Source organism: Phocoena sinus, chromosome 4 (genome assembly GCF_008692025.1).
Source record: "Phocoena sinus isolate mPhoSin1 chromosome 4, mPhoSin1.pri, whole genome shotgun sequence".
Lineage (NCBI taxonomy): Eukaryota > Metazoa > Chordata > Mammalia > Artiodactyla > Phocoenidae > Phocoena > Phocoena sinus.
Window position 1 is genome coordinate 97,244,474 of NC_045766.1, and position 27,983 is coordinate 97,272,456.

Sequence of the window (27,983 nt, forward strand, 5' to 3'; positions counted from 1 at the left end):
GGACTCATGGTCTGAGCCTGATTGATGGTTAAAAGGATTCGCCTAATCTTGGGGCCCCAGGTTTACTTACTCTTGTCTGGTGATGCCACCCTCCTAGGCATTCACCCACTTTCAGGCACAAGGGCTTCAAATAAATTCCCGAGACTTGGTTTAGAGCTCAAGGATGATTTATCTTCCCCATTCCAAGGACATTTTACTATACCTAATTATGCCTTCTCCTCCTCCTCTTCTTCTTTTTCTTCACTCTGAAGCTCTCATTATTTATCTATCTGGGATTGAACTTGGTCAGTCAGTCCAGTTCCCCTTGATGAAACATCCCAGTCATTTTGAGATCTTTGGCTCCATTACTTCACCGTCCATTTCTGTGTTTTCTGCTCTTCTTTTTAAAGTCTGACTTTACTGCTGTAGGAAGAACATTTTCCTTTCTCTCAGCCTCAAGTGAACTGCCAACATGGAAAAGAAGGCTAACCAGGTCACAGCTCCTGTCACCATGTAGGCGAGACCTAAGAAAAGGCTACTGCCTCCACTCCATGTCAGGGTGGAAAGAACAACTGCTTTTTCTCCTTGGAACCTGTTTACAGGAAAGTCTAAGAAAAGAAAACCTGTTAAGGATCTGTCTCAGCACTTCTCAGCTCTACCACTACATATCCTAAATACATTAGGTTGAACTATATATATATATATATATATATATATATATACACACACACACACATATATATATACACACACACATATATACACAAATACACACATATATATACACACACACATACACACACACATATATATACACACACACATATATACACACACACACATATATACACACACACACATATATACACACACATATATATACACACACACATATATACACACACACACATATATACACACACACATATATACACACACACATATATACACACACACATATATATACACACACATACATACACACATATATACACACACACATATATATACATACACATACACACACACACACACACACACATATATATATATTTTTTTTTTGGTTGTGCTTTTTATCACATGGGATCTTAGTTCTCTGACCAGGGATCGAACATGCGGTGAAAGCACAGAGGCCTAACCACTGGACTGCCAGGGAAGTCCTGAACCGTATAATACTGCTGGTTTTGTTGGTAAAAAATGGTTGACTATTCAATTTCATATAGTCCAATCTTTACCAAGCAGTATGTTGTATTTTGTTGGAATGAAATTAAGTAAAAACAAGTCTTCCCTCTAAATAGTTGTAATCTATGAAAGAAATTCTGACACAGATAGATCTGAATGACTTATAGACAACTCACTAGTGAACAAATATAGTTAATTTCTAAACCCAAGGAAATGAAAAGACTACAGATAGGTTTTGCAGCAAACCTAAATTTGCGTTTAAGGATCAGAATACCCAGGGTAGGCTAAAGTCCTTCATAGGCTAAGGTATGGATTCCTACCTCTCGGAAAATTCTTCAAGAGGAGTGAAGAGCAAAAAAAGTAGTGAGATAGATGGCAAAACGTTTTTGGTGGGAAAACTAAAGGTGGTGCATTCATTTGAGATTTGAAAAGGCCAGCATCCCTCACTGCTGGGGAGAAAATGTTTAAACTGGCTCTGCTATCGTTAGCATTTGAATGATGTCATTTTGATCATGCATGTGGCCTGAGGTTTTTAAACATCTGGTGCCTTTTGTAAACCAAACTAATAAACAAATAAAGGCTTCTCATAGCAACAGCATTTCCCAGCAAAGCTCTTAAAAGGCCTCAAATCACTTGGCAACATACTATTTAAAGGCACAAACTTGTTAGGAAAGCTAGTTCTCTTTCTTTTCCATCAAAATTCCTCACTGTCACCAGGTCCTTGGGCGCCATCTCAACTCAGCTGCCTGACTGTTCCATTAAGAGGGTCTTTTCCTCACACAGCAGGTCTTTTCTCCCTTAGAAGTGGTAGCATTTTCTGCAGCTCAGGCTTAGTTCTCCTTGCATATCAGCCAGGCAGTGAGGCTGGACGGAAGGGTTCAACACAGGTGGTGCAACATAGGACTCAAGCTCTGGACTGAGGCTTTTTGCTAAAGATTTAGATTTGAGAGTTATCAGCATTAAAATACAACTGTGAACGAAGATGCCCAAGGAAGGCATGTTTCAAGCAGAGAGATAGTGTCTCCTTTGTTCGGAGCATGGGCTCTGTCTTCTCCTCAACCCTAAACTCACTGAAATGCATTATGAGGGCAGCAGTACACGATGGGCTTTTTTCCTGTGTCTTGATTGCTACCATAACTGCTTTACTCGTAAGGGCAATCACAGAAAAAGTTGATGGGAACAGAAGGTCCAACTTGACAGACTATTGCCAAGCAATGTTCAATCTCAAATTTTCTAGGAGGGGGAGAGAGGGGTTGCTGAGATCCTATTCAGAAGGTAATATTCTATTGCTTCCTCTTTGATCTGTACATACAATGCTGTACAAGACAGAGCAATTTCTGCTTTTCCTTTTCATAGACTAGAATTAGGGACCATGCTAAAGGAATGGCTGAAGGCAAACCATACTCCTGGTCAGTAAACAAAAGGAGGCAATAAGTTGAGAGGTAGCGATGGTGTCACATCAGTGGGGGTATCTCTGCCCAAGGCACGTCCCCACTCCCCTGTCAGAGTGGAGACATTTGCGCTTTGCTCTAGGACAGAAAAGAAGAAAAGATGGAGCGTTGAACTGAAACACACGTTGTTATTCACTGACCCAAGAATCTCAGTCAAGCTCCCTGAGAGGTAAAGAAACAAAGGAGGTAGACAGTTTGGTGTACAGATCCTCTAGCCGGCTGGGGGCCCCGTGAAAAACTCCTAGCCGGTAGCCCTGAGATGCTACGGGGTTGCTGATGCCTAATGAGGCTGACGTCTCAAAGCTGTGTACAAGTCCTGGAAAGACCTGCCTCTGAGAGGATTCTGCCTCAGGGAGAATCAGAAAGGGACTTCAAAACTAAGTCTGAAGACCAGAGTTAGTATAAATTGTGTTTAAATATATAATTTTTAAAAGATAGTGTTTGGTGTCATTTTGAAGTTAAGTCCTTTTTGTTCTTAAGTCAGGAGTTACATTTGTATTTTTAAATTAAGTGAAAACATTTCAGAATCTCATATTAAAGTATGTCTCCTAATGTGGACCGTATGTCCATAACCAAAGCACTGGCTCCTGCTAGCTGGCTTCGTACCTAATAGAGAAAGAACACAGCATCCTCACTGCAGAGCTTGTAGCATGGCTCATGTGGGTTGGATGAACGTAACCTGCCCTTGATTCCAGGGCTCCGTTGGTCTATGCTACTTTTGCCTAAAATAAAAGGTTCTACAATCTCTCTCAGTTTTCATTGTTTTTAGTCCATATTTCAAATTTACTTCTTAGTAAACCTCTCTCTTTATTTCCAGGGTCCTCCATGTCATCCCATCCTATATGGCAGGCTTCTCCTCATTGTTTTAGATCTCTAGGCCCAGTGTTACTTAATCTTTCTCCAGGGACAGAAATAGCCCTTCCCTCTTTATCCATACCTACTTACCTGATACTGCTATTGACTGTTGTTCCTTTAAAAACAACAACAACACACATTTAATTATATATAAAGTGGAGACAAACTATATGGTGATGGAGTGACAGTACTGCCTATAAGATAAATATGTATTTCTTTTACATATATATAGATTCGATTGGTGAATAGAAAGGTATAGAATGAAATAGTTCAACAACTAGTATCCAGATGGACACTGACTGTCCTTCATCCCCAGAAAGAAAACTGGAATAAAAGGATACTGTAGGTTATGTTGAAACTATAACTACCAGCAGGCAAGCCTTCAGTAAAATGCTCTATTCGATGGAGTCGGCGGTACAGTTTTTTGAAAGTGGGAAATGCGGCTGTCCTCATCCACACAATGAAGTCGTCATTGATGAAGCCATTGTTTCCTGGATCCTCTTCATCTAGTTCATAGGCAGGCTTAGGCCAGTTTGGAGGTTTTGTGGTTCCTGTGGAAAGTTAACAATGGATGTGGTGGAGTAAAATCATCTACCACCTTTAGTTTTTCTTAAAATGTAGAGAATGAAACAACTTCCGTATTCTTGAGGAAAGAGGAATCAAAATTACAAAATTGTTTAAAAACGTATGTGTGTGTAAGCTACCTGAGTACACAACCGTTAAAAATAATGGTTATGGGCTACCCTGGTGGCGCAGTGGTTAAGAATCCGCCTGCCAATTCAGGGAACACGGGTTCAAGCCCTGGTCTGGGAAGATCCCACATGCCATGGAGCAACTAAGCCTGTGTGCCACAACTACTGAGCCTGCGCTCTAGAGCTGCGAGCCACAACAGCTGAGCCTGCGTGCCACAACTACTGAAGCCCATGCGCCTAGAGCCCGTGCTCCACAATGAAGAGTAGACCCTGCTCACCACAGCTAGAGAAAGCCCACACGCAGCAACGAAGACCCAAACAGCCAAAAATAAATAAATAAATAAATTAATTAAAAAAAAATAATGGTTATAAGGACTCTAAGGAAATGTGGGGAGAAATGCTGATGATACTGTCACAGGGTTAAAAAAAGCAGAATATCATATGTATATTATGTATTCAAATATATAAAATGTATAATAAAGCATTGAAAAAATAGGTACAGCAAAATTATAATAGTGGTGGTATTCGGTGATAGCATCATGGGGAATGTTTATTTTCTTTACCATCATTAGTAAGGTAAAGAAAGCAAATTAAAACAAGATACCATTTCACCTAAAAATAGGTTTATATTTAAAGAAAAAAAGAATGACAACCATTGATGAGGCAGTGGAAATGGGAACTCTTGTACAGAGCAGACAGATGTGTGGATTAACCACATTTTTGGCAATCTAGGAACATGCAGCAAAAGATTGAGGACTTCCCTGGTGGTCCAGTGGGTAAGACCCCACGCTGCCAATGCAGGGGGCCCGGGTTCGATCTCTGGTCAGGGAACTAGATCCCTTATGCACGTCACAACTAAGAGTTCACATGCCGCAACTAAGGGGTCCCGCATGCTGCAATGAAGAGTCCGCGTGGCACAAGGAAGATCCTGCGTGCCACAACTAAGATCTGGCGCAGCCAAAATAAATAAATATTTAAAAAAAAAAGATTGAATATATTTTGCATCCATTTTGGTCCAGAAATTCTCCTTCTAGGACTATATTCTAAGGAAATGATTATGGAAGTGCATGAAGATCGTGTTGCATGGATACTCCCTGCAGACCTGTACCTAAGAGCTCGAAGTTGGAAGCAAGGAAGAAGAACTTGTAGAAGGGAGAAGGTGGAGAACAGAAGTGTTGCAAACCTGGAAGCCTGGCAGGTCTGGGTGCTGTGCTGTAGGAATGCTGGGAGCACCGGGTGAAGTTTGTTGAGTTTACTCTCATCCTCATACTTCCCACTTCACCGCCCTGGGCATGACTGTCTCTCCCACTCAACAGCAGACTCTTAAGTTCAGTGTCTTCCTCATCGTTTTCTCACTGGCATTTAGTCCAGTGCCTGGCACATGGTAGGTATTCAATCAATGCTTGATAAAAGGATGAGCGATTCCAATGAAGGCTGACAGAAGCTGATAATAAACAGCATTTTGAATTTTAAAATAATCAACAAGAGGAAGTTGTCCAGTGAACTTTTTACTTGCATAAAACTGGTTCTACTATTTGTAGGAAACCATTCTTTCTCACCTCTGACAACTAACTATGTTCTCCTAAAAGAAACCCAGTCTTATTTTCTAAGCATGGGCTGTAGTGCTTATAAAAGCATGTGCTAAATTTGGCTGGATTAATCTGAAGCATGTTGGTATACTTATGCTTCCTCTGGAAATAATCCTTTGCTGGAGAAACTTTCTCTCCAAAAACTGTGGCGACGTTGGCCCTTCCCAAGAATTCGATCGCTATTGCTAGAAGAATATTGATCGAAATCAAAATTGCCTTTGGTACCTGCATGGGGACCTCACCCTCTCTCTACTTCAGCCAGAGCTCATGCTCAAGTCAATGTGTCCTATAGGCCAGTGATAGCCAAGTCACCCAGGGAGTGAAAAATGCAGGTTCAAGCATGCCTTTCCGTATCAACCCCTAATCCTACCCCATCCCATGTCTCCAGAGAGTATGAGAAACATGGTGTAAGAAGCGTCAACTTCTCTCATTTTCCAACTTCAGCTGGGTCCTTGGTATTCATCCATTCACTTAACAATAAGTCTTTCTTGATTGCTCACTTATATCAAGCACCAGGGATATAGCATGAGATCTAATCCCTTTCCTCAAGGTGTTCACATAAAGTGGGGATGACAAGTATTCAAACAGATAATTATAATAAAACATGGTAACTCTTACAACAGAAGTAAGAAAGAGTAGGAGTAGGAGATAAGAGAAAGCCAAGGATGCTCTGTGCTATATGCTTGTGGTTATGGTAAGACAAAACAATAGCATATTGCCAAGTTCCTTTCAAAAACTGGGAATTTAATTACAGATACAGTGACCAGACATGCCAGCTTGCCTAAGACAGTCCCAGTTTATGTCTGTTGTCCATTATCTCATCTGATTTAGCACTTATCCCAAGCAAATAATGTATATATAATTTCATCCTTTCAGCCATGGTCTTAGCTAGTAGTGAGATACCCATGTACAGTGAACAGAGTGCTTACTTTAATTAATGAAAGATAACCAGTGGCCCTTCACAGCGAAACATAACATATCCCTGTGACCCCTGCCACAGTTCGACAGTACAGCCCGTTAGGCCACAGCCTATGTTTTGGTCTGTGAGACATGTGGAGCTGCCAGGCTGCAAGTCAGTGGGGCTGGTGGGAAATGTGGGATATTACAGATTCTGTTACAGGCACAAGATGTAGTGTGAAAAATAGATGCTGAGCAGTCTTGCTGAGAGTAGTTTGAACTCTCTTGCAACAGTGTTATTTATTATATGGTGTAAACATATAACTACCTTATTGTTTGGTATCAGTTTTTTATTTGCTAGTAAATCCTTTTGGCTGTGAAGAGCTAAAACAAGGAACATACATGCTTAATGAAAAATTAAGCACAGTTTTTTTAAAGAAAGTTGATGAATGTGATACTTGCAATGTTGGTTGACATATACCCCGCACCACGGGAACCATCATGATGTCGATGACCATGGGAAAAATCAAAAGACATAAATTGCTGAAGAACATCAGAGTCTACTTCAAAAGTTTGCACTTATTCCTAAAAGCAGTTACACTCCAATAAAGAGGTGGGGAGAAAAAGAGTGTATTCAAAGACAGTGCTTTGCCTCAAGGAGCTACAGAAAGTCCACTTGTATACCATTATGTGAGCATTACTTTTCATTTAGATCAAATAAGTTTCCTTCTAGTTTCACTTTTTTACTAATTTTTTTTTATAATCAAAGGAAAACTTTAATGTTTTGGCTGTATGAGCACAAAAAGAACCTCATAAACAGTTAAATGAAAGCAGTTTTAAATCAATGTCTTCAGATGTATTCATCCATCTGAATACATTGGTTTGATTTTTTTTTTATTTGATTCTTCATGGAATCAAGGCAAAGCTTTTCAATATTCAGTATTGGAAGATAAAACTGACATGATTATAAATATTACTATAAATTCAGTTTAAAAATTCAACAATCAAGTGTAAATATTTTGGTTTTATAGTGATAACATAAATGCAAATTTGGTGGAGCACAACATCAGAGTAAAGATATTTTCTTAGTAAATTGAGAAATTTATGGAGAAATGGGCTTAAAATTGGTTGTGAAACATATATAATTAACAACTGTATCCAAACAAGCTACAACATTTTGTTAATCAAAAAAAGAGCTGTAGTTGTGCAAATTTAAATATTTTCATATATTCACAGAGGAAATGAACTGCAAAAGTTTTACAATGACAAAGATGTTAAAGAAATGCTTTAGCATGAGAGTACATGTGGTCTGTCTTTGCTACAAATCATCAACCAAAATTTTAGAAATGTTTGAGCCTTCAAAGAACTGTTTTCTATATCAAATGATATGTCCTACAATGATCCTGAACTTTTTCTTGGTAAATAAGCCCTCTAAGTTTTTGTGGAATTTTATTCAAAATAGTTGTAAAGTTTTAGACAAAGTATTCTACACATGGAATGCCACAAACCTTAGTTTTTGAGGATATAGTTAATTGTAATTATTGAAAATCAAGTTTGCAAACAAGAAGATATTGAAATTTACCCCTATAAAAGCAAGGGAACAATTGAACATATTATATAATGAGAGTTCAAAATGTGTACAAGATTTAATTTTTAAATTCTATAATTGTGCTTTGAAATATCTCAATTTATGTGAAAACTATTTTGATGGAGCTCCTATTTTAATTGGATAAAATTTTCTTCTTGATGAGAATTAAATGATATCCAGGAAATCTAAGATTTCTTAGCATCTAAATTTAGTAAAACATTCAAAAAAATCATAGCTAGAAAAATTGTGAAGTCAAAAAAAGACCTTGCCTATAAAAATACTTGGGCTCCAGGCGTGTGGGCCTCAGCAGTTGCAGCACATGGGCTCAGTAGTTGTGGCTCACGGGCTCTAGAGTGCAGGCTCAGTAATTGTGGCGCACGGGCCTAGCTGCTCCACGGCACGTGGGATCCTCCTGGATCAGAGATAGAACCTGTGTCCCTTGCACTGGCAGGTGGATTCTTAACCACTGCACCACCAGGGAAGTCCTAGATATTTTCTCAGTTAAAAAAAAGTTATGTTCAAAAGAGAAGAATCAATTTAAGGTGCAACAATCTGAAACTGATTAACCACAAAATGCACTTCAAAAAAAGAGTGCAGACAATTTTGTGAAAAAATTGAAAATATTTTAACAAAATATTTTTAAAAATACAAAAACCCAAATATTTCATTAGAAAAATACAGGCGCATAAAATGAAGACCGAAACTGATTAAAGTGTGTGACTCTGTATCCAGAATAATTATTCTGTTTATGTTATCTTTTAGCATTTAGATAATATTTAAAGTATTTTTTTAAGTTGGTTTAATGTACACAGATATATTATTTTAATTTTTGAAATAATTGCATTTTTAAAATAGTTTGTAATAGAATTCTTTCATATGCCCATCAATATGGTAATATCAATTTACTGATCAATAAATAAAACTTTCAAATTAATATATAACTTTAGTTATTCTAGGGACCCCTTTCACTCTCAAAAGTGCACTAGTTTGAACAGTAAATTAATGATCACATAATTATAGATGAAGGAACAAGTTTCTTAAAACATTGCCTTTTCCTAATGGTAAACTAGAAGGAACTGGGGTATCAATCATTTCATGTTTCTGAAAGATATGTGATGGAGGTGCCCACAGGTAGGAAATATTATAACCAAAAGCTAGTCAGCAAAGAAGTAAACAAGGCGGAATCATAAACATGCCCCCACACATCAAAACCAAAGTTTCTATAAAGAGAGGAGAATATTGAGCTAATGTATGGATCTTACCTGCAAATGCACTAGAAAGATTTTGGAAACTTGGATTCTGAAACTTGACATACTTGTCTGTCCACCATGTAATTCCACTCCTTATCATTGGTACTTTGATATGGATAGATGAATTAAGGTTGTAAGAAAGAATAATGGTGTCTGTAGGGAAATTAAAAACTGTGTTAGATTCAAGTAAGCATTTTTTGCCACACTTGGAAGTGCACAACCAGACACAGCTTAAAAAGCAGGGTTTGAAGACTCTCCACATGCCTACATGGCATAGATGCTGGAATCAGAAGACTATTCTTTTTCTGGCTAAGGCCCCAATTATTGAAAAATACTCTTAGACTCCATTTGACTCATGTTTCCTAACTACTTCAAATCTCTGGTAAGGGAGAACTTATTTGCAAATGAAATATCATAAATCAGTGGATAATGTATACAAACAGTATTTTAAAAACTGCCATTCATCCTACACCCAGTGGGACCCACCCACGATTAGGGGTCCAGCATTGATGCGGGAGACCATGGGGGAGACGGTGGGGGAGGAGCGTGAAGGAACGGGAGCGAATGCGGCCGGCGCATTCCCTGTCCACTTAGGCACCTGGGAGCCTATTGGGCTCCTGGGCCTAATCCTCTGCCCTCAGAGCCTCCCTCCTGCAGCGCAGAGCCAAAGCCTCGCCTCTAAACCCCCACCCAGGGCCCTACCTCCAAACTCCGGAACGCCACACTCTAGAGGCCCTCCTTTTCAAGTGCTGCAGCTACCCTTTCCCGCAGGTCCTGAGCAGAGGCCCCGCCCTACACTTGAACGGCACCCGGCCTTCCGCCTAGGGAGATTCATTAGCCAGACTCATCAAGCAAAAAAGGGAGAAGACTCAAATCAACAGAAGTAGAAATGAAAAAGGGGAAGTAACAAGTGACACTGCAGAAATACAAAGGATCATGAGACATTACTACAAGCAACTATACGCCAATTAAAATGGATAACCTGGAAGAAATGGACAAATTCTTTGAAAAGCACAACCTTCTTCGACTGAGCCAGGAAGAAATAGAAAATATAAACAGACCAATCACAACCACTGAAATTGAAACTATTAAAAATCTTCCAACAAACCAAAGCCCAGGACCAGATGGCTTCACAGGCAAATTCTATCAAACATTTAGAGAAGAGCTAACACCTATCCTTCTCAAACTCTTCCAAAATACAGCAGAGGGAGGAACACACCTAAACTCATTCTATGTGGCCACCATCACCCTGATACCAAAACCAGACAAAGATGTCACAAAAAAAGAAAACTGCAGGCCAATATCTCTGATGAACATAGATGCAGAAATCCTCAGCAAAATACTAGCAAACAGAATCCAACAGCACATCAAAAGGATCATACACCATGATCAAGTGGGGTTTATCCCAGGAATGCAAGGATTCTTCAATATACGCAAATCAATCAATGTGATACACCATATTAACAAATTGAAGAAGGAAAACCTTATGATCATCTCAATAGATGCAGAAAAAGCTTTTGAGAAAATCCAACACCAATTTATGATAAAAACTCTCCAGAAAGTTGGCATAGAGGGAACCTACCTCAACATAATAAAGGCCATATATGACAAACCCACAGCCAACGTCGTTCTCAGTGGTGAAAAACTGAAACCATTTCCACTAAGATCAGGAACAAGACAAGGTTGCCCACTCTCACCACTATTATTCAACAATAGTTTTGGAAGTTTTAGCCACAGCAATCAGAGAAGAAAAAGAAATAAAAGAAATCCAAATCGGAAAAGAAGAAGTAAAACTGTCACTGTTTGCAGGTGACATGATACTATACATAGAGAATCCTAAAGAAGCTACCAGAAAACTACTAGAGCTAATTAATGAATCTGGTAGAGTAGCAGGATACAAAATTAACGCACAGAAATCTCTTGCATTCCTATACACTAAGGATGAAAAATCTGTAAGGGAAATTAAGGAAACACTCCCATTTACCATTGCAACAAAACGAATAAAATACCTAGGAATAAACCTACCTAAGGAGACAAAAGACCTGTATGCAGAAAACTCTAAGACACTGATGAAAGAAATTAAAGATGACATAAATAGATGGAGAGATATACCATGTTCTTGGATTGGAAGAATCAACAGTGTGAAAATGACTATACTACCCAAAGCAATCTACAGATTCAATGCAATCCCTATCAAACTACCAATGGCATTTTCTACAGAATCAGAACAAAAAATTTCAAAATTTGTATGGAAACATAAAGGATCCCAAATAGCCAAAGCAATCTTGAGGAAGAAAAATGGATCTGGAGGAATCAGGCTCTCAGACTTCAGGCTATACTACAAAGCTATAGTAATCAAGACAGTATGGTACTGGCACAAAAACAGAAATATAGATCAATGGCACAGGATAGAAAGCCCAGAGATAAACCCACGCACATATGGTCACCTTATCTTTGACAAAGGAGGCAAGAATATACAATGGAGAAAAGACAGTCTCTTCAATAAGTGGTGCTGGGTAAACTGGACAGCTACATGTAAAAGAATGAAATTAGAACACTCCGTAACACCATACACAAAAATAAACTCAAAATGGATTAGAGACCTAAATGTAAGGACAAGCACTATTAAACTCTTAGCGGAAAATATAGGCAGAAGACTCTATGACATAAATCACAGCAAGATCCTTTTTGACCCACCTCCTAGAGAAATGGAAATAAAAACAAATGCAAACTATGAAACTTAAAAGCTTTTGAACAGCAAAGGAAACCATAAATAAGATGAAAAGACAACCCTCAGAATGGGAGAAAGTATTTGCAAATGAAGCAACTGACAAAGGATTAATCTCCAAAATATATAAGCAGCTCATGTAGCTTAATGTCAAAAAAACCAAACAACCCAATCCCAAAATGGGCAGAAGACCTAAACAGACATTTCTCCAAAGAAGATATACAGATTGCCAACAAACACATGAAAGGATGCTCAACATCACTAATCATTAGAGAAATGCAAATCAAAACTACAATGAGGTAACACCTCACACCGGTCAGAATGGCCATCATCAAAAAATCTACAAACAATAAATGCTGGAGAGGGTGTGGAGAAAAGGGACCCTCTTGCACTGTTGGTGGGAATGTAAATCAGTACAGCCACTATGGAGAACAGTATGGAGACTCCTTAAAAAACTAAAAATAGAAGTACCATGTGACCCAGCAATCCCACTACTGGGCATATACCCTGAGAAAACCATAATTCAAAGAGTCATGTACCACAATGCTCACTGCAACACTATGTACAATGGCCAGGACATGGAAGCAACCTACGTGCCCATCAACAGATGAATGGATAAGGAAGATGTGGCACATATATACAATGGAATATTACTCAGCCATAAATAGAAACGAAATTGAGTTATTTGTAGTGAGTTGGACCTAGAGTCTGTCATACAGAGTGAAGTAAGTCAGAATGAGAAAAACAAATCTGTATGCTAACACATATATATGGAATCTAAAAAAAAAAAAGGCTCTGATGACCCTAGGGGCAGGACAGGAATAAAGACACAGACATAGATAATGGACTTGAGGATATGGGGAGGGGGAAGGGTAAGCTGGGACGAAGTGAGAGAGTAGCATTGACATGTATATACTACCAAATGTAAAATAGATAGCTAATGGGAAGCAGCTGCCTGTCGCAGGGAGTTCAGCTGGGTGCTTTGCGACCACGTAGAGGGGTGGGATACGGAGGGTGGGAGGGAGATGCAAGACAGAGGGGATATGGGGATATATGTATGCATATAGCTGATTCACTTTGTTTTACAGGAGAAACTAACACAACACTATAAAGCAATTATACTCCAATAAAGATGTTAAAAAAAAATAAACTGCCACTCAGCTACAGGAGTAATCTTCTGGATATTTAGATTGTTACACACTCATGAAACGGAAGATGATGGAGATAGGAAAAGACACCTACCATTGAACATGCTATTGGCAATAGCACCACAAGGAGCGATGGGGATCCCATTGTGGGAGGTTTTGAATGGAGCACAGTTTCTAACATCCTGGATGAGAAATGATACAGGAAGAAGTGTTTTTGGTAAAATCTCTTAAAATGCTGGAAGTGAAAATACTGGCAGTGTAAATCAACCCATGCTGATCCACTGGCACAGATCGAGATTATGGGCTGCTACCTGCTGTTCCCAGGCTGCTGGCTGACCTAGACTAGACGATTTTTGTGTTTTGGAGATATGTATGTGTGTACGTGCACGTGTGTGTAGTTTCTTTCCTCATTAACAGTACATAGCATACCAAATATGTCTGCAGGAAGAAACTTTACTTTGCTTGCTGTGCTAAATACCACGCTAAGCCCACAATGGAATATATTTTTAAAAGCTTTTTCTTATTGGAGTGTAACATATTCTAAAAAGTATATAAATTGTGATTCTACAGTTGGATGACTTATCACAGGGAAATCCACCCACCTAACTACAAGAATACATTTTAAAAAGAGTGGCTGCTACAAACCATTTGGTTATCCCTTTTATATAATGCCAGTATAGAAAAGGTTTCCTTCTATCTTTTCTTGCCAGCATGCTGAATATCATTTACCAAGAGTTAAATTTTGTAATCTTAGGTCTGAAAGAATATTCATTAAACCAAAGGCTTTTATTCAATCAAGTAGAGCCCAGTTTCCTTAAACTAGGCTGATTGAAGCCCCCAGTTATTAAAAGGACAATGGTGGATATAGAGTGAGCTAGGCTGAAGCCAATCACTCAAGGTTACTATCAAAATGGTTGGTACATCCATCAACTAAAATAGGCAACTTTAAAGATAACTACGGAAATTAAGTATGAGAAAATAATATTGAAATCTAATCGATGTGTCAGTCATTCAAAGAAGCAAAAAACTCTACTGTTTGAAGAAGCTCCAGTATGCCATCAACTTTATTAAGAGAAACATAAATCCTGAATTGTGGTTGAAAGGTACTTGAAGATTTGCCCTTCTGACATATTCATTATTACCAAGACCTGGGCAGTCCAATATGTATCTGGTTTTAATATAAAATGCTGTCAAATAAAAAAATGGTTGGTGCATGAAAGGCTAAACATCTAATTGGACAAGATTCACATTCCTGCTCTGAAGAGGGAAAGTAGCAGTTATCCTGAATACTCAGTCCCTTCTGTTCATGCAAGAATGAAATGAGCATTTCTGTCTTGTAAAAACTTAGCTTTTGAGTTTATTTTCCATACTGTCTTTTAGACTGAAAGATCCATCTGGCTTAAAAAAAAAAAAAAAGAGTATTATACCAAGTTAAATAAAGCCTTACCTTTACATCTGTACCCACCAGTTGGCTATTACTTCTGGATAGAATATATCGATAGAGGTTCTGATAGAAGCCATACAATTTGTAGTACATATAAACATTACCCTGTAGAGGAGAACAGCAAGATGTAAGAAAAGAGAAAAATAAACTGAAATATTAATAAACACGGACAGGAGTTTTAAAATATAAGAAGTAGTACCAAAAAATATTGATGTGAACTGAAAGTTTCTTTATATCAGATAGAAACCCAAGAAATTATTTTTAAAAATCAGTATTGGAAAATCCCGGTCCATACAAAATTATTAAAATGACTACATAACTTATTTTTAATGTCTTTGTAAGGGCTACCACATTCCTGCCTTGAAAACATTTTATAACTAGCCTTTGTATTCTCAATATATAAAAGTTGATTTCACAAATATTTCCCAGCAATACTAGGAAAGATGCTTTGCCTAGAGGTTGTGGTAAGCATCAAATTCACATGGTCTCAAAGCAAATCCATGAAACACAATTTAAAATTGGAGCCACTGAGCGTGTTTAGGCGCATGTTCACAATTGCCCATGTGAAAGACATAAGCCCAGCTCCTTGGTGTCCAGCTCCGGTGCTGTCTTTTTACCACTAGGATCTAGCACAGTACTGTGGCATATTATACTTGGTTAAGAAATGGTGAACCATTTGTTATGGACAAAAAGATGGAATAGTTCACTGATCTAGAAGAAAGGTGGTTTTCACCTTAGCAATAAGTAGCCTTGTGGCCATGAGAGATGGGCGTTTTCATGGATTTTGCCGAATGAGGCTGCCCAATCACAGGCTACCATTGTGCTTCTACATTCATGGTGAAATACCAAGGCCCTAGAACTTCTCCTTTTTTTTTTTTTTAATTTGTATTTATTTATTTTTGTCTGCATTGGGTCTTCATTATTGCGTGAGGGCTTTTCTCTAGTTGCGGCGAGCGGGGGCTACTCTTCGTTGTGGTGCGCAGCCTTCTCATTGCGGTGGCTTCTCTTGTTGCGGAGCACGGGCTCTAGGAGTGTGGGCTTCAGTAGTTGTGGCATGTGGGCTCAGTAGTTGTGGTTCACGGGCTCTAGAGCACAGGCTCAGTAGTTGTGGCACACGGGCTTAGTTGCTCCGTGGCTTGTGGGATCTTCCCAGACCATGGCTCAAACCCGTGTCCCCTGCATTGGCAGGCGGATTCTTAACCACTGCGCCACCAGGGAAGCCCCCTAGAACTTCCCCAAGTGGGCTTGATACAGATTTTACTAACAGCACATATGATGCAAATGTAAATGTCCAAGGTAGCTATTTATAATTAATATTCTACCTACCTCCAAAATAATGAAGGTACGCATCTAAAAATATGAAGGCCTAAATTTTATTAAGTGCCTCCTATATGTCAGGTGCTATGTTCAGTGCTAGAAATACAAAAGTATTACTTTACAGTTCCCTGAGTCAACTGATTCTTTTATGCTATGCAAATTTGGCCTCGCCCTAAGGACCTTTAAGAGGATGAGTATGGAAGATGGGAGCTGGTACCCAGGTTAGGCTGAAAATAAAGGTCATGGTAAGTGTGACCAGTTACAGAAAACAACAAAGGCTGAAGAGCTTAGTCCCTGGTAAGAGAAAAGCCTCTGGAACACTGAGAAAGGGAGAAGCTGGGCCCTAAGAGGCGGGCTGCAACATCGTAAACAGAGAGCACGGATGTGAAGGTGAACAAGCCAGGCATAGCAGGAATGACAGATTATATTTCCTCACCAAAGGAGGGAACCTCTACTGATGACCCATAACTACAGAAAATATGAAATCCATGGAATGGAACTTACCATACATTTTCTTGGAAGCTAAAAAGAGCATTCTACTTACCCAAAGGTATATACTCATATAAACATGACAAAATAAATAGAGAACACTCACATGCTGGGGACAGAAGTGTTTTAATAAACTGTTTTCAATAATTCTTTGTCCAAGATTTTACAAGGCCTCCAAGATCATCATCTTTTGATTAGTCCTAGAGGCACAATGCACTTTATAGTGTTTCTTTTCTTCCGTGGTACTTGGTGCAGGATTCCTAGTTTAAGGCAGAGAGCCTTGCGTGGATCTGTCATCTAGCGTGTGTAATGTGTGTGAACTTGTGGGCAGAAGGCTCTGTGCTTGCCCTGAGTAGTTTGGTTAGATTTTTATGAGAAAGCCTTTGCCTCAAAGGAGTGGTTAGCAGCTGGTAACACTTATTTGCCTTTAGGATTTCAAAGGACACAGACAGATGGGAACTTGAAGCCCTTTAAGGTTTTATCTTTTGGATTTTTTTTCTTCAAAATTTTAAGCACCCTGTGCCTCCCAAGAAGGAACCAATCCTGCTGACACCTTGATTTCAGACTTCTGATTTCTAGAATTGTAAGAAAATAAATATCTAATGTTTAAAGAAAAGAAAAAAGGAACACTAACTTTTACTTTCGGGGGGCAGCATGGTGAGTTGAGGAAGGCAAGAAAGTACACAATTGTAGAGAACTAGAATTTTGACCTTTAACAAAAGAGCACAGATATAAAACTTCCCTCATGGGACTTTATATAGATATCACTTACAACTCAAGTACTACTCAGTAATTTTCTCCTAATTTACATCAGACTTACTCACAAAAATGATTAGAGATACAGATGTATTCAGAATATTACTGATGCCAACATGCTTTCATCTGGGATCAAGGGGGAAATAGGAAAGGGACACATAAAACCAAAGCTTCCTAGAGCATAAAGAAATATAATTTATCACTTTATCTTTTTTTCCATTCATTTAAAATTTCAGCAAACATTGTCTAAGCATCTACCACGTAAAATATACTGTGCTATGCCCCTGTGAAGGAAGCAAAGATTCTTATGTTCATTCAATAAACATTAATTGGGCAACTACAGGGTGTCAGGCATAGTTATAGGTGCTTGGGATACAATGGTGAGAGACAGACAATAAACAATACATATAATAAACTGTTAATTTATATAGTAAGTTGGAAGGTGATAAGTACTATGGAAAAAATGGAAATTACAGTAAGGTAATAAGAATCAGGAGTGCAGGTGTGAGGTGAGCAGACAGGATGAAGTATGAAATAGGATGGCTAGTGTAAGCCTGAGTAGGCGATGGCTGAGCCAAACCAGACCTGAAGGCAGCAGGGGAGTTAGCCGAGTGGATGTCAGGTACAGAGAAGAAGCGAATGCCTGACTTGTCTGAGGAATGAGGGGGCCGGTGTGGTCAGAGAGGGGGTGGGGAAGAGAATGGAGAGAGGAAGTTAGGAGGAAGTAAGAATCCAGATCACATAGGCCTTGTAAGGACTTAGGCTTTTTCACTGAGTAGAAAGAGAAGCCATTGCAGGGATTTTTGAGCAAAGGAATAACATGATATGACTTATACTTTAAAACGTTCACTCTGGCTGCTCTATTGAGACATGGATGCAACAGGGAGACTTGATAGGAGGCTACTGTAGAAATCCAGGTGAGAGGTGAGGATGGCGTGGAGCTGGGTAGTAGCAGCAGAGGTGGGCAGAGGTGAGCAGACTCTGGATATATTTTGAATGTAGAACCAATAGGATGGATTGGATGCAAGGTGTGAAAGAACGAAAGGAGTCAAGAATGACCCCTGGGCTTTTAGGCTGAGCACCAGAAGGACAGAGTTCTTTTCAACTGAGATCGTCTGCGGGTGGAATAGGGTTTTTCTGGGGATGGGCGTAGAGTAAGTAAGGGGAAGAAGTGGATATTAGTTCGGTTTTAGAAACATTAAGCTGAGATAGAAAACAGAGAATTGGTAATCGATAGCATTTAAACCTAGGAGGTAGATGATGTTTCCAAGGAGGTGAGTGCATACGGAGAGAAGATGAAGACTGAAGGCCATGACTAAAGCCCTGCAGACCTCCACATAAAGAGTTTGGAGAGGGCTTCCCTGGTGGCGCAGTGGTTGGGAGTCTGCCTGCAGATGTGGGGGACGCGGGTTCTTGCCCCGGTCCGGGAAGATCCCACATGCCGCGGAGCGGCTGGGCCTGTGAGCCATGGCCGCTGAGCCTGTGCGTCCGGAGCCTGTGCTCCACATCGGGAGAGGCCGCGACAGTGAGAGGCCAGTGTACCGCAAAAAAAAAGAAAAAAAAAAAAGGAAAATAGTTTAGAGAATAGGAGGAACAGCAAAGGAACCAAAGAAGGGCAGTCAGGGGACTTCCCAAGTGGCGCAGTGCTTAAGAATCTGCCTGCCAGTGCAGGGCACACGGGTTTGAGCCCTGGTCCGGGAAAATTCCACATGCCACGGAGCAACTAAGCCCGTGCTCCACAACTACTGAGCCGGTGCTCTAGAGCCCATGAGCCACAACTACTGAGCCCACATGCCACAACTACTGAAGCCCACACGCCTAGAGCCCATGCTCTGCAACGAGAAGCCCCCTGTCGCCACAGCTAGAGAAAGCCCGTGATCAGCAACGAAGACCCAACGCAGCCAAAAATAAATTAATTAATTAAAAAAAAAAAAAAAGAAGGGCAGCCAGAGGGCAAGGAGGAAAACCAAGAGAGTAAGGCCTCCTGGAAGCCAAGAGAAGAAAGCATGTCAAGGAGGAGGGAGTGATTGCCTGTGTCCAGTGTGTGACAAGGCACTGAGGACAGAGCACTGGATTTATCCACAAGGAAGTCATTGGTAACCTCGCAAGTTCACTGAGTGTTAGGGCCATGGTGGGTCTTTGAGAATGAGAAGAGAGGAATTGGAAATACCCAAGAGAGATGACTCCTCTGAGGAGTTTCCCTGCTAATGCGAGGAAAGAAATAGGCAGATAGCAGGCAGGGAAATTTGGGAGAACAGAAGAGTGCTTTGTTTTTGTTTTTTAAAAGATAGGTCAAATAATATGTTTGTGTGCTGATGGGAATGATCCAGTAGAGAGAAAATCTGATGATACAGAAAGGTGACAACTGCTGAGTTAAGCCCTTATAAAGGCAAGAAAGGCTAGCATCTATCACACAAGTGGAAAGGTGAGCCTTCAGATGGGAGCGTGGGTGGTTCACCTGTGGTAACAGGTGGGAAGGTTGAGTATGTAGTGCAGATACGTCTGGACGTGTAGTTGTGTGGTGTGGCATGTAAAGCATGGTCCCTTTCCTCAGGGAGCTTCCTGTGAATAGAGGAAATGAGTCTACAGGATATTATATGGGCGATTGTAAGTCCATAAGAAGAGTTGAAACAGCGCTCTCAGGATACAAATGTGGGCAAATTCTTGCTGGAGACATGAGTGAAAAGGAGGCTCAAGGAAGTGTTTGGATATTAGTGGCTTAAAACAAGTGAGATCTTACAGGTGGGAGTGAGAGGGGAGACTTTCTAGGCAAAGAACAGCAGGAACATAAAGAGTTGCATCATGGAAAAGCAAGTTAGTCAGTTTGGCAGGAGTACAAGGTCTCCTGCAAAGATAAAGATGAAAAGGTGGCTGGGCCTCAGGTGTTGAAAAGTAATCTGAAAGAGGGCACATTTTGGGGGACAGGGTGTGGTCTACTGATTTGGCAAATAACAATTGGCTAAAAGTAGGAGAAGCCAAAGGCTAGATGTGCAGTTAAGGTTGCTGTGATGCTAGATCAGGAGGGACTGAACTGGGGTGATGCCAAGAAAATGGAGTGAGAAAGTGGTTGGGCGAGACAGGGATTGAGGAACAGTAACCAAACATCAGAGGTCTGGATGAGAAAGGAGTGGGCGGGGTCAAGTCACGGAGGAAAATTTTGAGTCTCGGTGATGGGATCTTTCCCAGAAAGGGAAGTAAGGAGGGTTTTTCAGGAGATGACGATGAGTCTGGTATGGGGAGGAAGCAGGGCCTTGAGGATGGGATGTTCAGTGACAAGCTCAAGAGAAGGCCTGCCTGCACGTGAAACATCCCATGCAGAGTCATCTATGCAGGGGAAGCAGGGGAGACGGATCAGGTTAGGGAGGAGGTGCTGTGGGAGAGGTGCGGAGTCCAGAGGACAGGACAGGACCTTTGAAAAGTTTCAGGAAATACATTTTCTTTTCGTATAAATTTATTTATTTATTTATTTGGCTGCATTGTGACTTTGTTGCTTGCGTGGGCTTTCTCTAGTTGTGGCGAGCGGGGGCTACTCTTTGTTGCGGTGCGTGGGTGTCTCATTGCGGTGGCTTCTCTTGTTGTGGAGCACGGGATCTAGGCTCCAGGGCTTCAGTAGTTGTGGCTCGCGGGCTCTACAGCACAGGCTCAGTAGCTGTGGCGCATGGGCTTAGTTGCTCCGTGGCATGTGGGATCTTCCCCGACCAGGGATTGAACCTGTGTCCCCTGCATTGGCAGGCGGATTCTTAACCACTGCGCCACCAGGGAAGTCTCGAAATACATTTTCATTTGATCAAGTCTTTGCTACCTAGTAAGACTGAGGTGGCCCTGAAAAGGTGCCTCTTGATCTCCTACTGCAGGGAGCGTAATCGAGGGGTGGACGTGGCTGCTGTGCTCTGAGGTCATCCTATGTTTGCACCAAGGCCATGCTTCCCATTGCTGCTCCCAGACAATGGCTGAGCAACAGGGATACTGAGGTAAGGACTCTCTGTTGGGGTTGCTGAAACTTTCTTAAGAATACTCTGCAGTCTAAGACCTTTCTTCCCTCCTCCCCATCTCTCTACCCTCCTCTCCCTCTGTCCCTCCTTCCTTCCTACTCTGCTTCCCTCTCCTTCCCAGGGGTCAGAGCTGTGCTGTGGTCTGACAGCTCTCCCAGCCTCCTCCAGCTTCCTCCATATTTTCCCTCGCAGGCGGTTCCCCCAGTAAATCTCTGGCATGTCTAATCCTGTCTTGGCATCTGCTTCTCAGAGGACCTGGACTAACACGAGACTTTAATCAGCCCCAAAGCAGGGATGTCTCTTAATATTTCTTTGGCATTTCTCACAGTGCCTGACAGCCAGGCCGAGTCGCCTTAGGGATTAGGCAACTGCATGTGTAGAATGACTAGGAGGGGAGGACACAAGGAGTGTCCCAGGTATGTGACCTTTGACACTAACTCACTGTGTGACCTTGGCCAAGTCACTTAACCTCTCAACCCATTAATCTCACTGTAAAATGAGTGGTTAGATTCAGTAATTTCTATGGTCCCCTCCTGTGTTGACATTTGGCATAGAACCTGTTTGATTGATGTTAAGAATTGTTACAAAGCTGGGTGGGTAAAGAATCCAGAAATTTAGACATAAGGAGAAGAATGAAATTCCAAAGAAAAAAAAGGGGGTGGAGGTGGAGAGTCGAACATGAACTCAATACTTTATAAGATCCCCGCCCCCCATTCCCACCCTGCGTTATTTCTTGTATTTTCAGTTTTGGAAAGCATTTGGTGGAGATCATGAATTTACTGCCACGTTAAATAGGAGGAGAGCAGCGTATAGCCAATTGAAGGCTGTTGAATCTCACTTACCTTCATTGTCTCTGGAAGGACAAAGGGAATAGAGCAGTTGCATTCTTTGTCAAAATTAGCAGCATTTTCCCGCAGTTTTGCACAATTTGCACATTTTTCTGTGTAATTAATCTGTCAGGCAGGGAAAATAATAATTATTAATAAAAAAGGGATGTGAGTACATATCTTAAAATTAAAGTCCTGAGTCCATCAAAGTCTCCAAGCTTTCTAGGTCAAGGGTGTGCTATCTGGGACATGAACCAAGGTCAGCTCTGCGGATGTGTGGGACGAGTGGGTCTTCTTACAGCCTTTCATTTTGGGACCCAGCTGCATTTTGCCACTTACTTGGAGTTCAGGGTTTCTACTACATATTTATGTAACCTGCTGTGATGAAGCCTTATGCCTCCATCATAAAAAGTTACCACTAGGAAAATATTAGTCAGTGACTCATGAGAACTGGGCCTGCAGCCTGAGTCTAATCAGCGTTATGGGAAAGTCACTTCACTGTTTTTCCATTTTATTGTATGGAAAATATTTATACTAGTGAATTATTCTACATGGTATCTAGAGGAAGTTTTTAAAAATGACCAAACATAGAAAAAAGAAATGTTTCCAAAATGTAGAGTTATCGATGTATGTGAAGCAATTGTTTTTAAAATGTTGTTATATTGTTTTTTAAAGTTAAGTTCTGTGCAAAATGGTATAGTGGACTCTTTAAAAAAGGGTAGTGGGTCCCGAATGGGCAAATCCTGTGAGCTCTGGATCAAGGACTCAGTTATGTGAAGACGGAGCTGGAAGGAGAGTGGGGAAGGGGGGCTCAGAGAGAGGCCACGAGGCTGTGCATTTCCCTTCCGCTCCAGGAAACACTCATCTCAGGCTCCCAGCGGTGGTTGTGAGGTCCTGCTGGTCGCTGCTGCTTTTTCCTCACTGTGTTGAGGAGTCATTAGAAAAGTCTGGGAATGGGAAAGGAACAGGGAAGCAAGGGACTGGCTTTCTCTTCAGTAAATTGCCAGTGGGATTTTAGATTCTTTGGGAGAGAAGAGCAACAAGAAAGAAAGAAGGAATCTTCAATGCTTGCAAAGCCACTGGGTGTTTGGAAGTCAAAGAGGTAAAGTGTGGATACTAAATTAAAGATTAGCCAAAAGGTTACTTAATTGTACTTAGATGCTTATATTTATTTAAATCATTCTTTAAGTATGCAGCAAGACTTGAACTGTTTTTTTAAAAAATACTGATGCCTTTTCTGTTAGTGACACTGCATTCTAATTTTTAAAAGCATTGAAGAACAGGGCTGTACCTAATTGAGATCTATCAATAGCACACTGAACTGTAACTGAGGAAACGGGTGCTAGTTCAGCCAGTCTCTGATCCTGAGTCCCAGGGCCCAAATTTTGTTCATTAGCATCATTTTGGCTAGCAATTAATTGATTTGTGAGGTCATTTTAGTAGTATACACACTAATCCATGGATTCTTGAGAGAGTTCTATCAATGCCGAATTAGAAAAAAAATGTCTTTCATGATCAAGTAATTTTTGAGTAGATGATATCCAAGGTGCTTTCTAGCTCTAAACATTTTATGAGGGAAACATGCCTTTGATCTACTGTCTACTTTTGCTGCTCAAATAAAATGACAGCAAAGATCATAGTCTGGTCCTCACAGAATTTTGGAAAGGCAGGAATTCTCATTCTTGCTTAAAGTAAACTGCAAAAAGGGCACATTCTCGTTGTGCCCCAGGGCTAAGTGAGAAGAGGAAAGCCAGCTCCGAGCTCTTCTACTAGGTGTGTGTTGACCACACTGGCCTGGGATACACCTTATACATCCTGATACTCAGGATCAGAGACTGGCTGAACTAGCACCCGTTTCCTCAGTCACAGTTCAGTGTGCTATTGATAGGTCTCAATTAGGTACAGCCCTGTTCTTCAATGCTTTTAAAAAATTAGAATGCAGTGTCACTAACAGAAAAGGCATCAGTATTTTTTAAAAAAACAGTTCAAGTCTTGCTGCATACTTAAAGAATGATTTAAGTAAATATAAGCATCTAAGTACATTCACCTTACCACCCATTACAACAAAACACTTCCATTGCAAAAGAGGATCGGTCTCTATGGGTGGTTTCTGATTTTCCTGTATAAAAGCAAAGTGTTAGAAACGGTCCTCTCTGAAATGGCTTAAAAGAAAAGTCAATTGGAAAATCCCCTTAACATCATGATAAAATCATTCTGTTGAAAGCTGTTTGCAGAGTGGCCTTGGCCAACCATGGAGTGAGGTTCTCCTCACATCGCTAAGGTGACATCATTCAGCAATTGCTGTCTCTTAATGGAGGCTGCACTTCAAAGAGGGTGGGGATGGGTGCCCAGAAGGGAGGAAGCTGGAAAGACATGGGAAGGGGAGGAGAAGAACCAGAAAGAAAGGGGTTGGTGAAGGAGAAAATAGAACAGTAAACAGGATGAACTTTATGGAAATGAATATCAACCTTGTAAGCCAATTACTTTGCTATCGCCTTCAACAAGGCAAGTTTACTTCCCTCCTGCCATTTTGCCTTTTTCACTTGGTGGGGCCTGGTGGTTTACATTACCACCCTGGAGGACTCAAGAGGACTTAGGGGCACCTGCCAGGAGCTGGGGGGTGGGGTACAGAAAATTTCAGTGGAAAGGCAAGAGAGCAGTGTGTGTTGGTAGGAGGAGTGGGACCTAAAATGCAATCTTCTTCTTTGAAGTCCTCGCTATTTGCCATAATCCATTCTTTGAGTAAGTGTGTGCCTATTATGCACTGGTGACATGCAAGGAAGGGGTTGTGGATATGGCAAACAAGCCAGCCGTGGCTGAGCTCTCTGTTCTTAGCACACACTACCTTACTTACTCTATCGTTAGGTCATTGAGGATGGAGTTCAACTCTTATAAACCTTACTCATTTACACACCCAGAAGGACTCTGAGCACCTTCAGACACTCATGAACGTTAAATCAGGGTTGACAGACTTGGCCTTCATGGTAATTTTGCCACTCGCCTATGCGGGGAGAGAGAATACATGAGCTTTCCATGGCTGCCTTCAGAGTGGAGGTCATACGGTCTGGGATGTCGCATAACCTGCTGAGCTGATTTGCATGAAACATGTACTTAATTTATTAGACCAAATGCGGGCATGGCCTCAGACCAGATCTGAGCTCCCCCTCCCCAGACCAGCCACTGGGCTTCTCATCCTCCAACAGCTTGTTGTCAAATCGGCAAAAGGCTTGTAACTGAGGGGTTCACTGCTCAACTTCCACTTTTCTCACTCTGAGTAGAACTTGGTTTATTTTGCTAAGTATCCTTCAGAGGCCAGAAAGATTTGTGTTCTTGCCTTTCCTGGATTAAAGCGATGATCTCTGATGGAATTTATTTGCAAAGGGAAAGACACAATGCTTGAAAGTGGGGCAAAATTAAGACCTGTATCTTTGGCTCTTCGCTCTTTTTATCGATATGATTCACGGGTCCCTGGCAGTCATTTGGTCTTGCCTCTCCTCCCGCCTCTACCAGTCACTTGCCCGGTACTCTGCCAGCATAAAAAGCTCCTGACTTTGCCAGGCCCCTGTAAACAAAGGTGGCTGAACTGACCAGTGTGAGAGCAGTTGTCCTCAAGAGGGAGAAGGGATGAACAAAGCCACCACATAGAGGCTCTTTCACCATCAGCACCTGCCAGCTGACAAAGGGATGCTCCAGTCTCATCTGCTTCCCTGTTGGGGGGCTGGGTTCTCAAACTGACCACTCTTTATAGTCCCAAAGCTGAAAATTCTTAGAAATTGCATCCAAAAAGTGAGATGGGACACACCTCTACTTCCTTGATGGTCTTTGCAGACAACAGAAGGATGACACCCACTCCAAGGCAGAACACGCCTGTGGCAAAAAAGCCGAAGAGGATTTTGTTGGCTGAGAGCTGTAGCCGGTAGGCGGGCAACTGCTGCTGCTTCACGGCACTGTTGTCTGGCAATCTGGACGGGCAGTCCTGGGATTTCCTCTTCATTGTGGTTCTGCGGGTGACCCAGATATACTTTTGAGACATTTATAACATTACTGCTCAGAGTAATACCACATAATGGTAATATTGAGAATTACATGAATCTTCCTTTGCACTCGCAAAGTCTTTCTGCTTTCTGGAATTATTTCTTAACCAGATCCAATTTCCACAGCTCCCTTCAATCAGCCATTGTTGGGTATGTTTTACGTAGGCTCAAAAAACTTGTTGTGCTAACTGCCATGCCTAGGAGGAAGAGTCTCCAGCAGGTCTGTATAAACCAACATCTGGCAACACTGGGAAGCAGTTACAACAGGCTATTTCTGGGACGTGGTGGCTAATTCAGGGCAACCCTTCCTGAAAGGGGGAAAATGGATTTATCCTTAAGAACTTGCCCAAATCCTTCAAGATTAATACAAATAATAGAAGTGACTGCTGTCAGCTTTTCCCAAATGTGGCTGTCCCTTAACGTGAATATAAACTAAGTTGGGAAAATGCTCTCAGATTACAGCTAACTTTGCTCTTTGTGATAATGAGGAAGGGAGAAGCAAACAGGGATTGCAGAACACAGATGACTAATCTCAGTAGTTTCCAATTTTTTCATCCATAAGAAAGGCTCTGGCAGAAAGCGTGGATGAAAAACATCTCCTCCTAACCTTTCCTCAAGCACGCGCTTTGAAGTAGCCCAAATGATGCAAGAGAAAGGAAGAGCAAAATAGATAATCACTTAAATGTTCAATATTGCAATATGGTATTATTGGGGTTTTTTTTTCCACTTATTGGAAATCCACTAACATCATTTTCATTACACTATTAATAATTACTTCCTCTTCAAGATGCATTTAAGATGTAGAATTAGGATTTTAAAAAAATTAGGTGGCATGTGAGTTTCTAATTTTCCTTTTTCTATTAACATTCGGCAGAGAAGCCATATGTTGGACTATTTTTGTATTAAAGAAGACAATGACTTTGGCAAATCTACCTAGTTTAAAAGAATACAAAACAAATGCAATTACTTACACTGGGAGGTTTCCAATTCAGAGTCAAAGCTTTCCCTTGCAAAACTGGAAAAAAAGCAGAACACCCATGGGGACTTTTCAGCAAGCCATTTGAATCTGGCTTGGAGGTGGTGACGAGTATGGCTGTTGGTGTCAGACAGATCTGTGTGAGAAGACGGCAATGAACGCTCGGAGTTCATATCTACTATTTGTTTTATTAAATAAGCATGGTCAAGAACTTGAGTTTAAAAGGCAGTAACAGCCTGTGAGATTAGATTATGTGTGCAGAGTTGGCCTACAAAATATCGGGTATGTTTGCAATCTAGGTACTTGTTCCAACTTTGGGTGTGATTATAGTACATATGTAACACCTATCAGAAGGGTCATTACAGTAACAAATCAAGAACAGTATTTCTTAGGCTTTTTATAAAACAACAAAACCAACCTAACCAAAATCCCAAACTAAAAGGTGCTTCACAGGAGTATATTACGGTTTTCCAGAGAAACAGAATCAATAGATCTAAATGCATATATAGATCTATCATAAAGAATTGGCTCACGTGATTATGGAGGAGGCTGGCAAGTCCAAAATCTGCAGAGCTGATGTCCCTCCAGTTTGAGTTTGAAGGCCAAAAGCTGCCATAGAACCAGGGAGAGCCGATGTCACAGTTTGAAGGTCATCAGGCAGGATGAGCCGATGTTTCAGTTGGAAGGCAGAATTCTCTCTTACTTGGGGGAGGGTCAGCCCCCAAAGGGCTAAGTTTAGCTATAGCTTGAATGAATTCTCATGCTGTGGTGGCTTTCTTTCTTTTTCCT

The 27,983-nt window shown here is 41.0% G+C and overlaps 1 protein-coding gene across 1 annotated transcript; it reads right to left on the bottom strand.

Moving 5' to 3' along the window:
- Positions 1–149: 149 nt before the first annotated feature.
- LOC116753454 (cell cycle control protein 50C-like) lies at positions 150–27,889 on the bottom strand. Its single transcript, XM_032631230.1, has 9 exons — positions 27,728–27,889; positions 27,190–27,233; positions 25,987–26,185; positions 22,200–22,310; positions 14,807–14,908; positions 13,454–13,541; positions 9,496–9,636; positions 3,809–4,018; positions 150–587 (listed from the first exon to the last, which is right to left on the bottom strand). The coding sequence occupies exons 3-9, from the start codon at positions 26,176–26,178 to the stop codon at positions 397–399; spliced, it is 1,035 nt and encodes a 344-aa protein (XP_032487121.1). The 5' UTR covers positions 26,179–26,185; positions 27,190–27,233; positions 27,728–27,889; the 3' UTR covers positions 150–396.
- Positions 27,890–27,983: the final 94 nt, after the last annotated feature.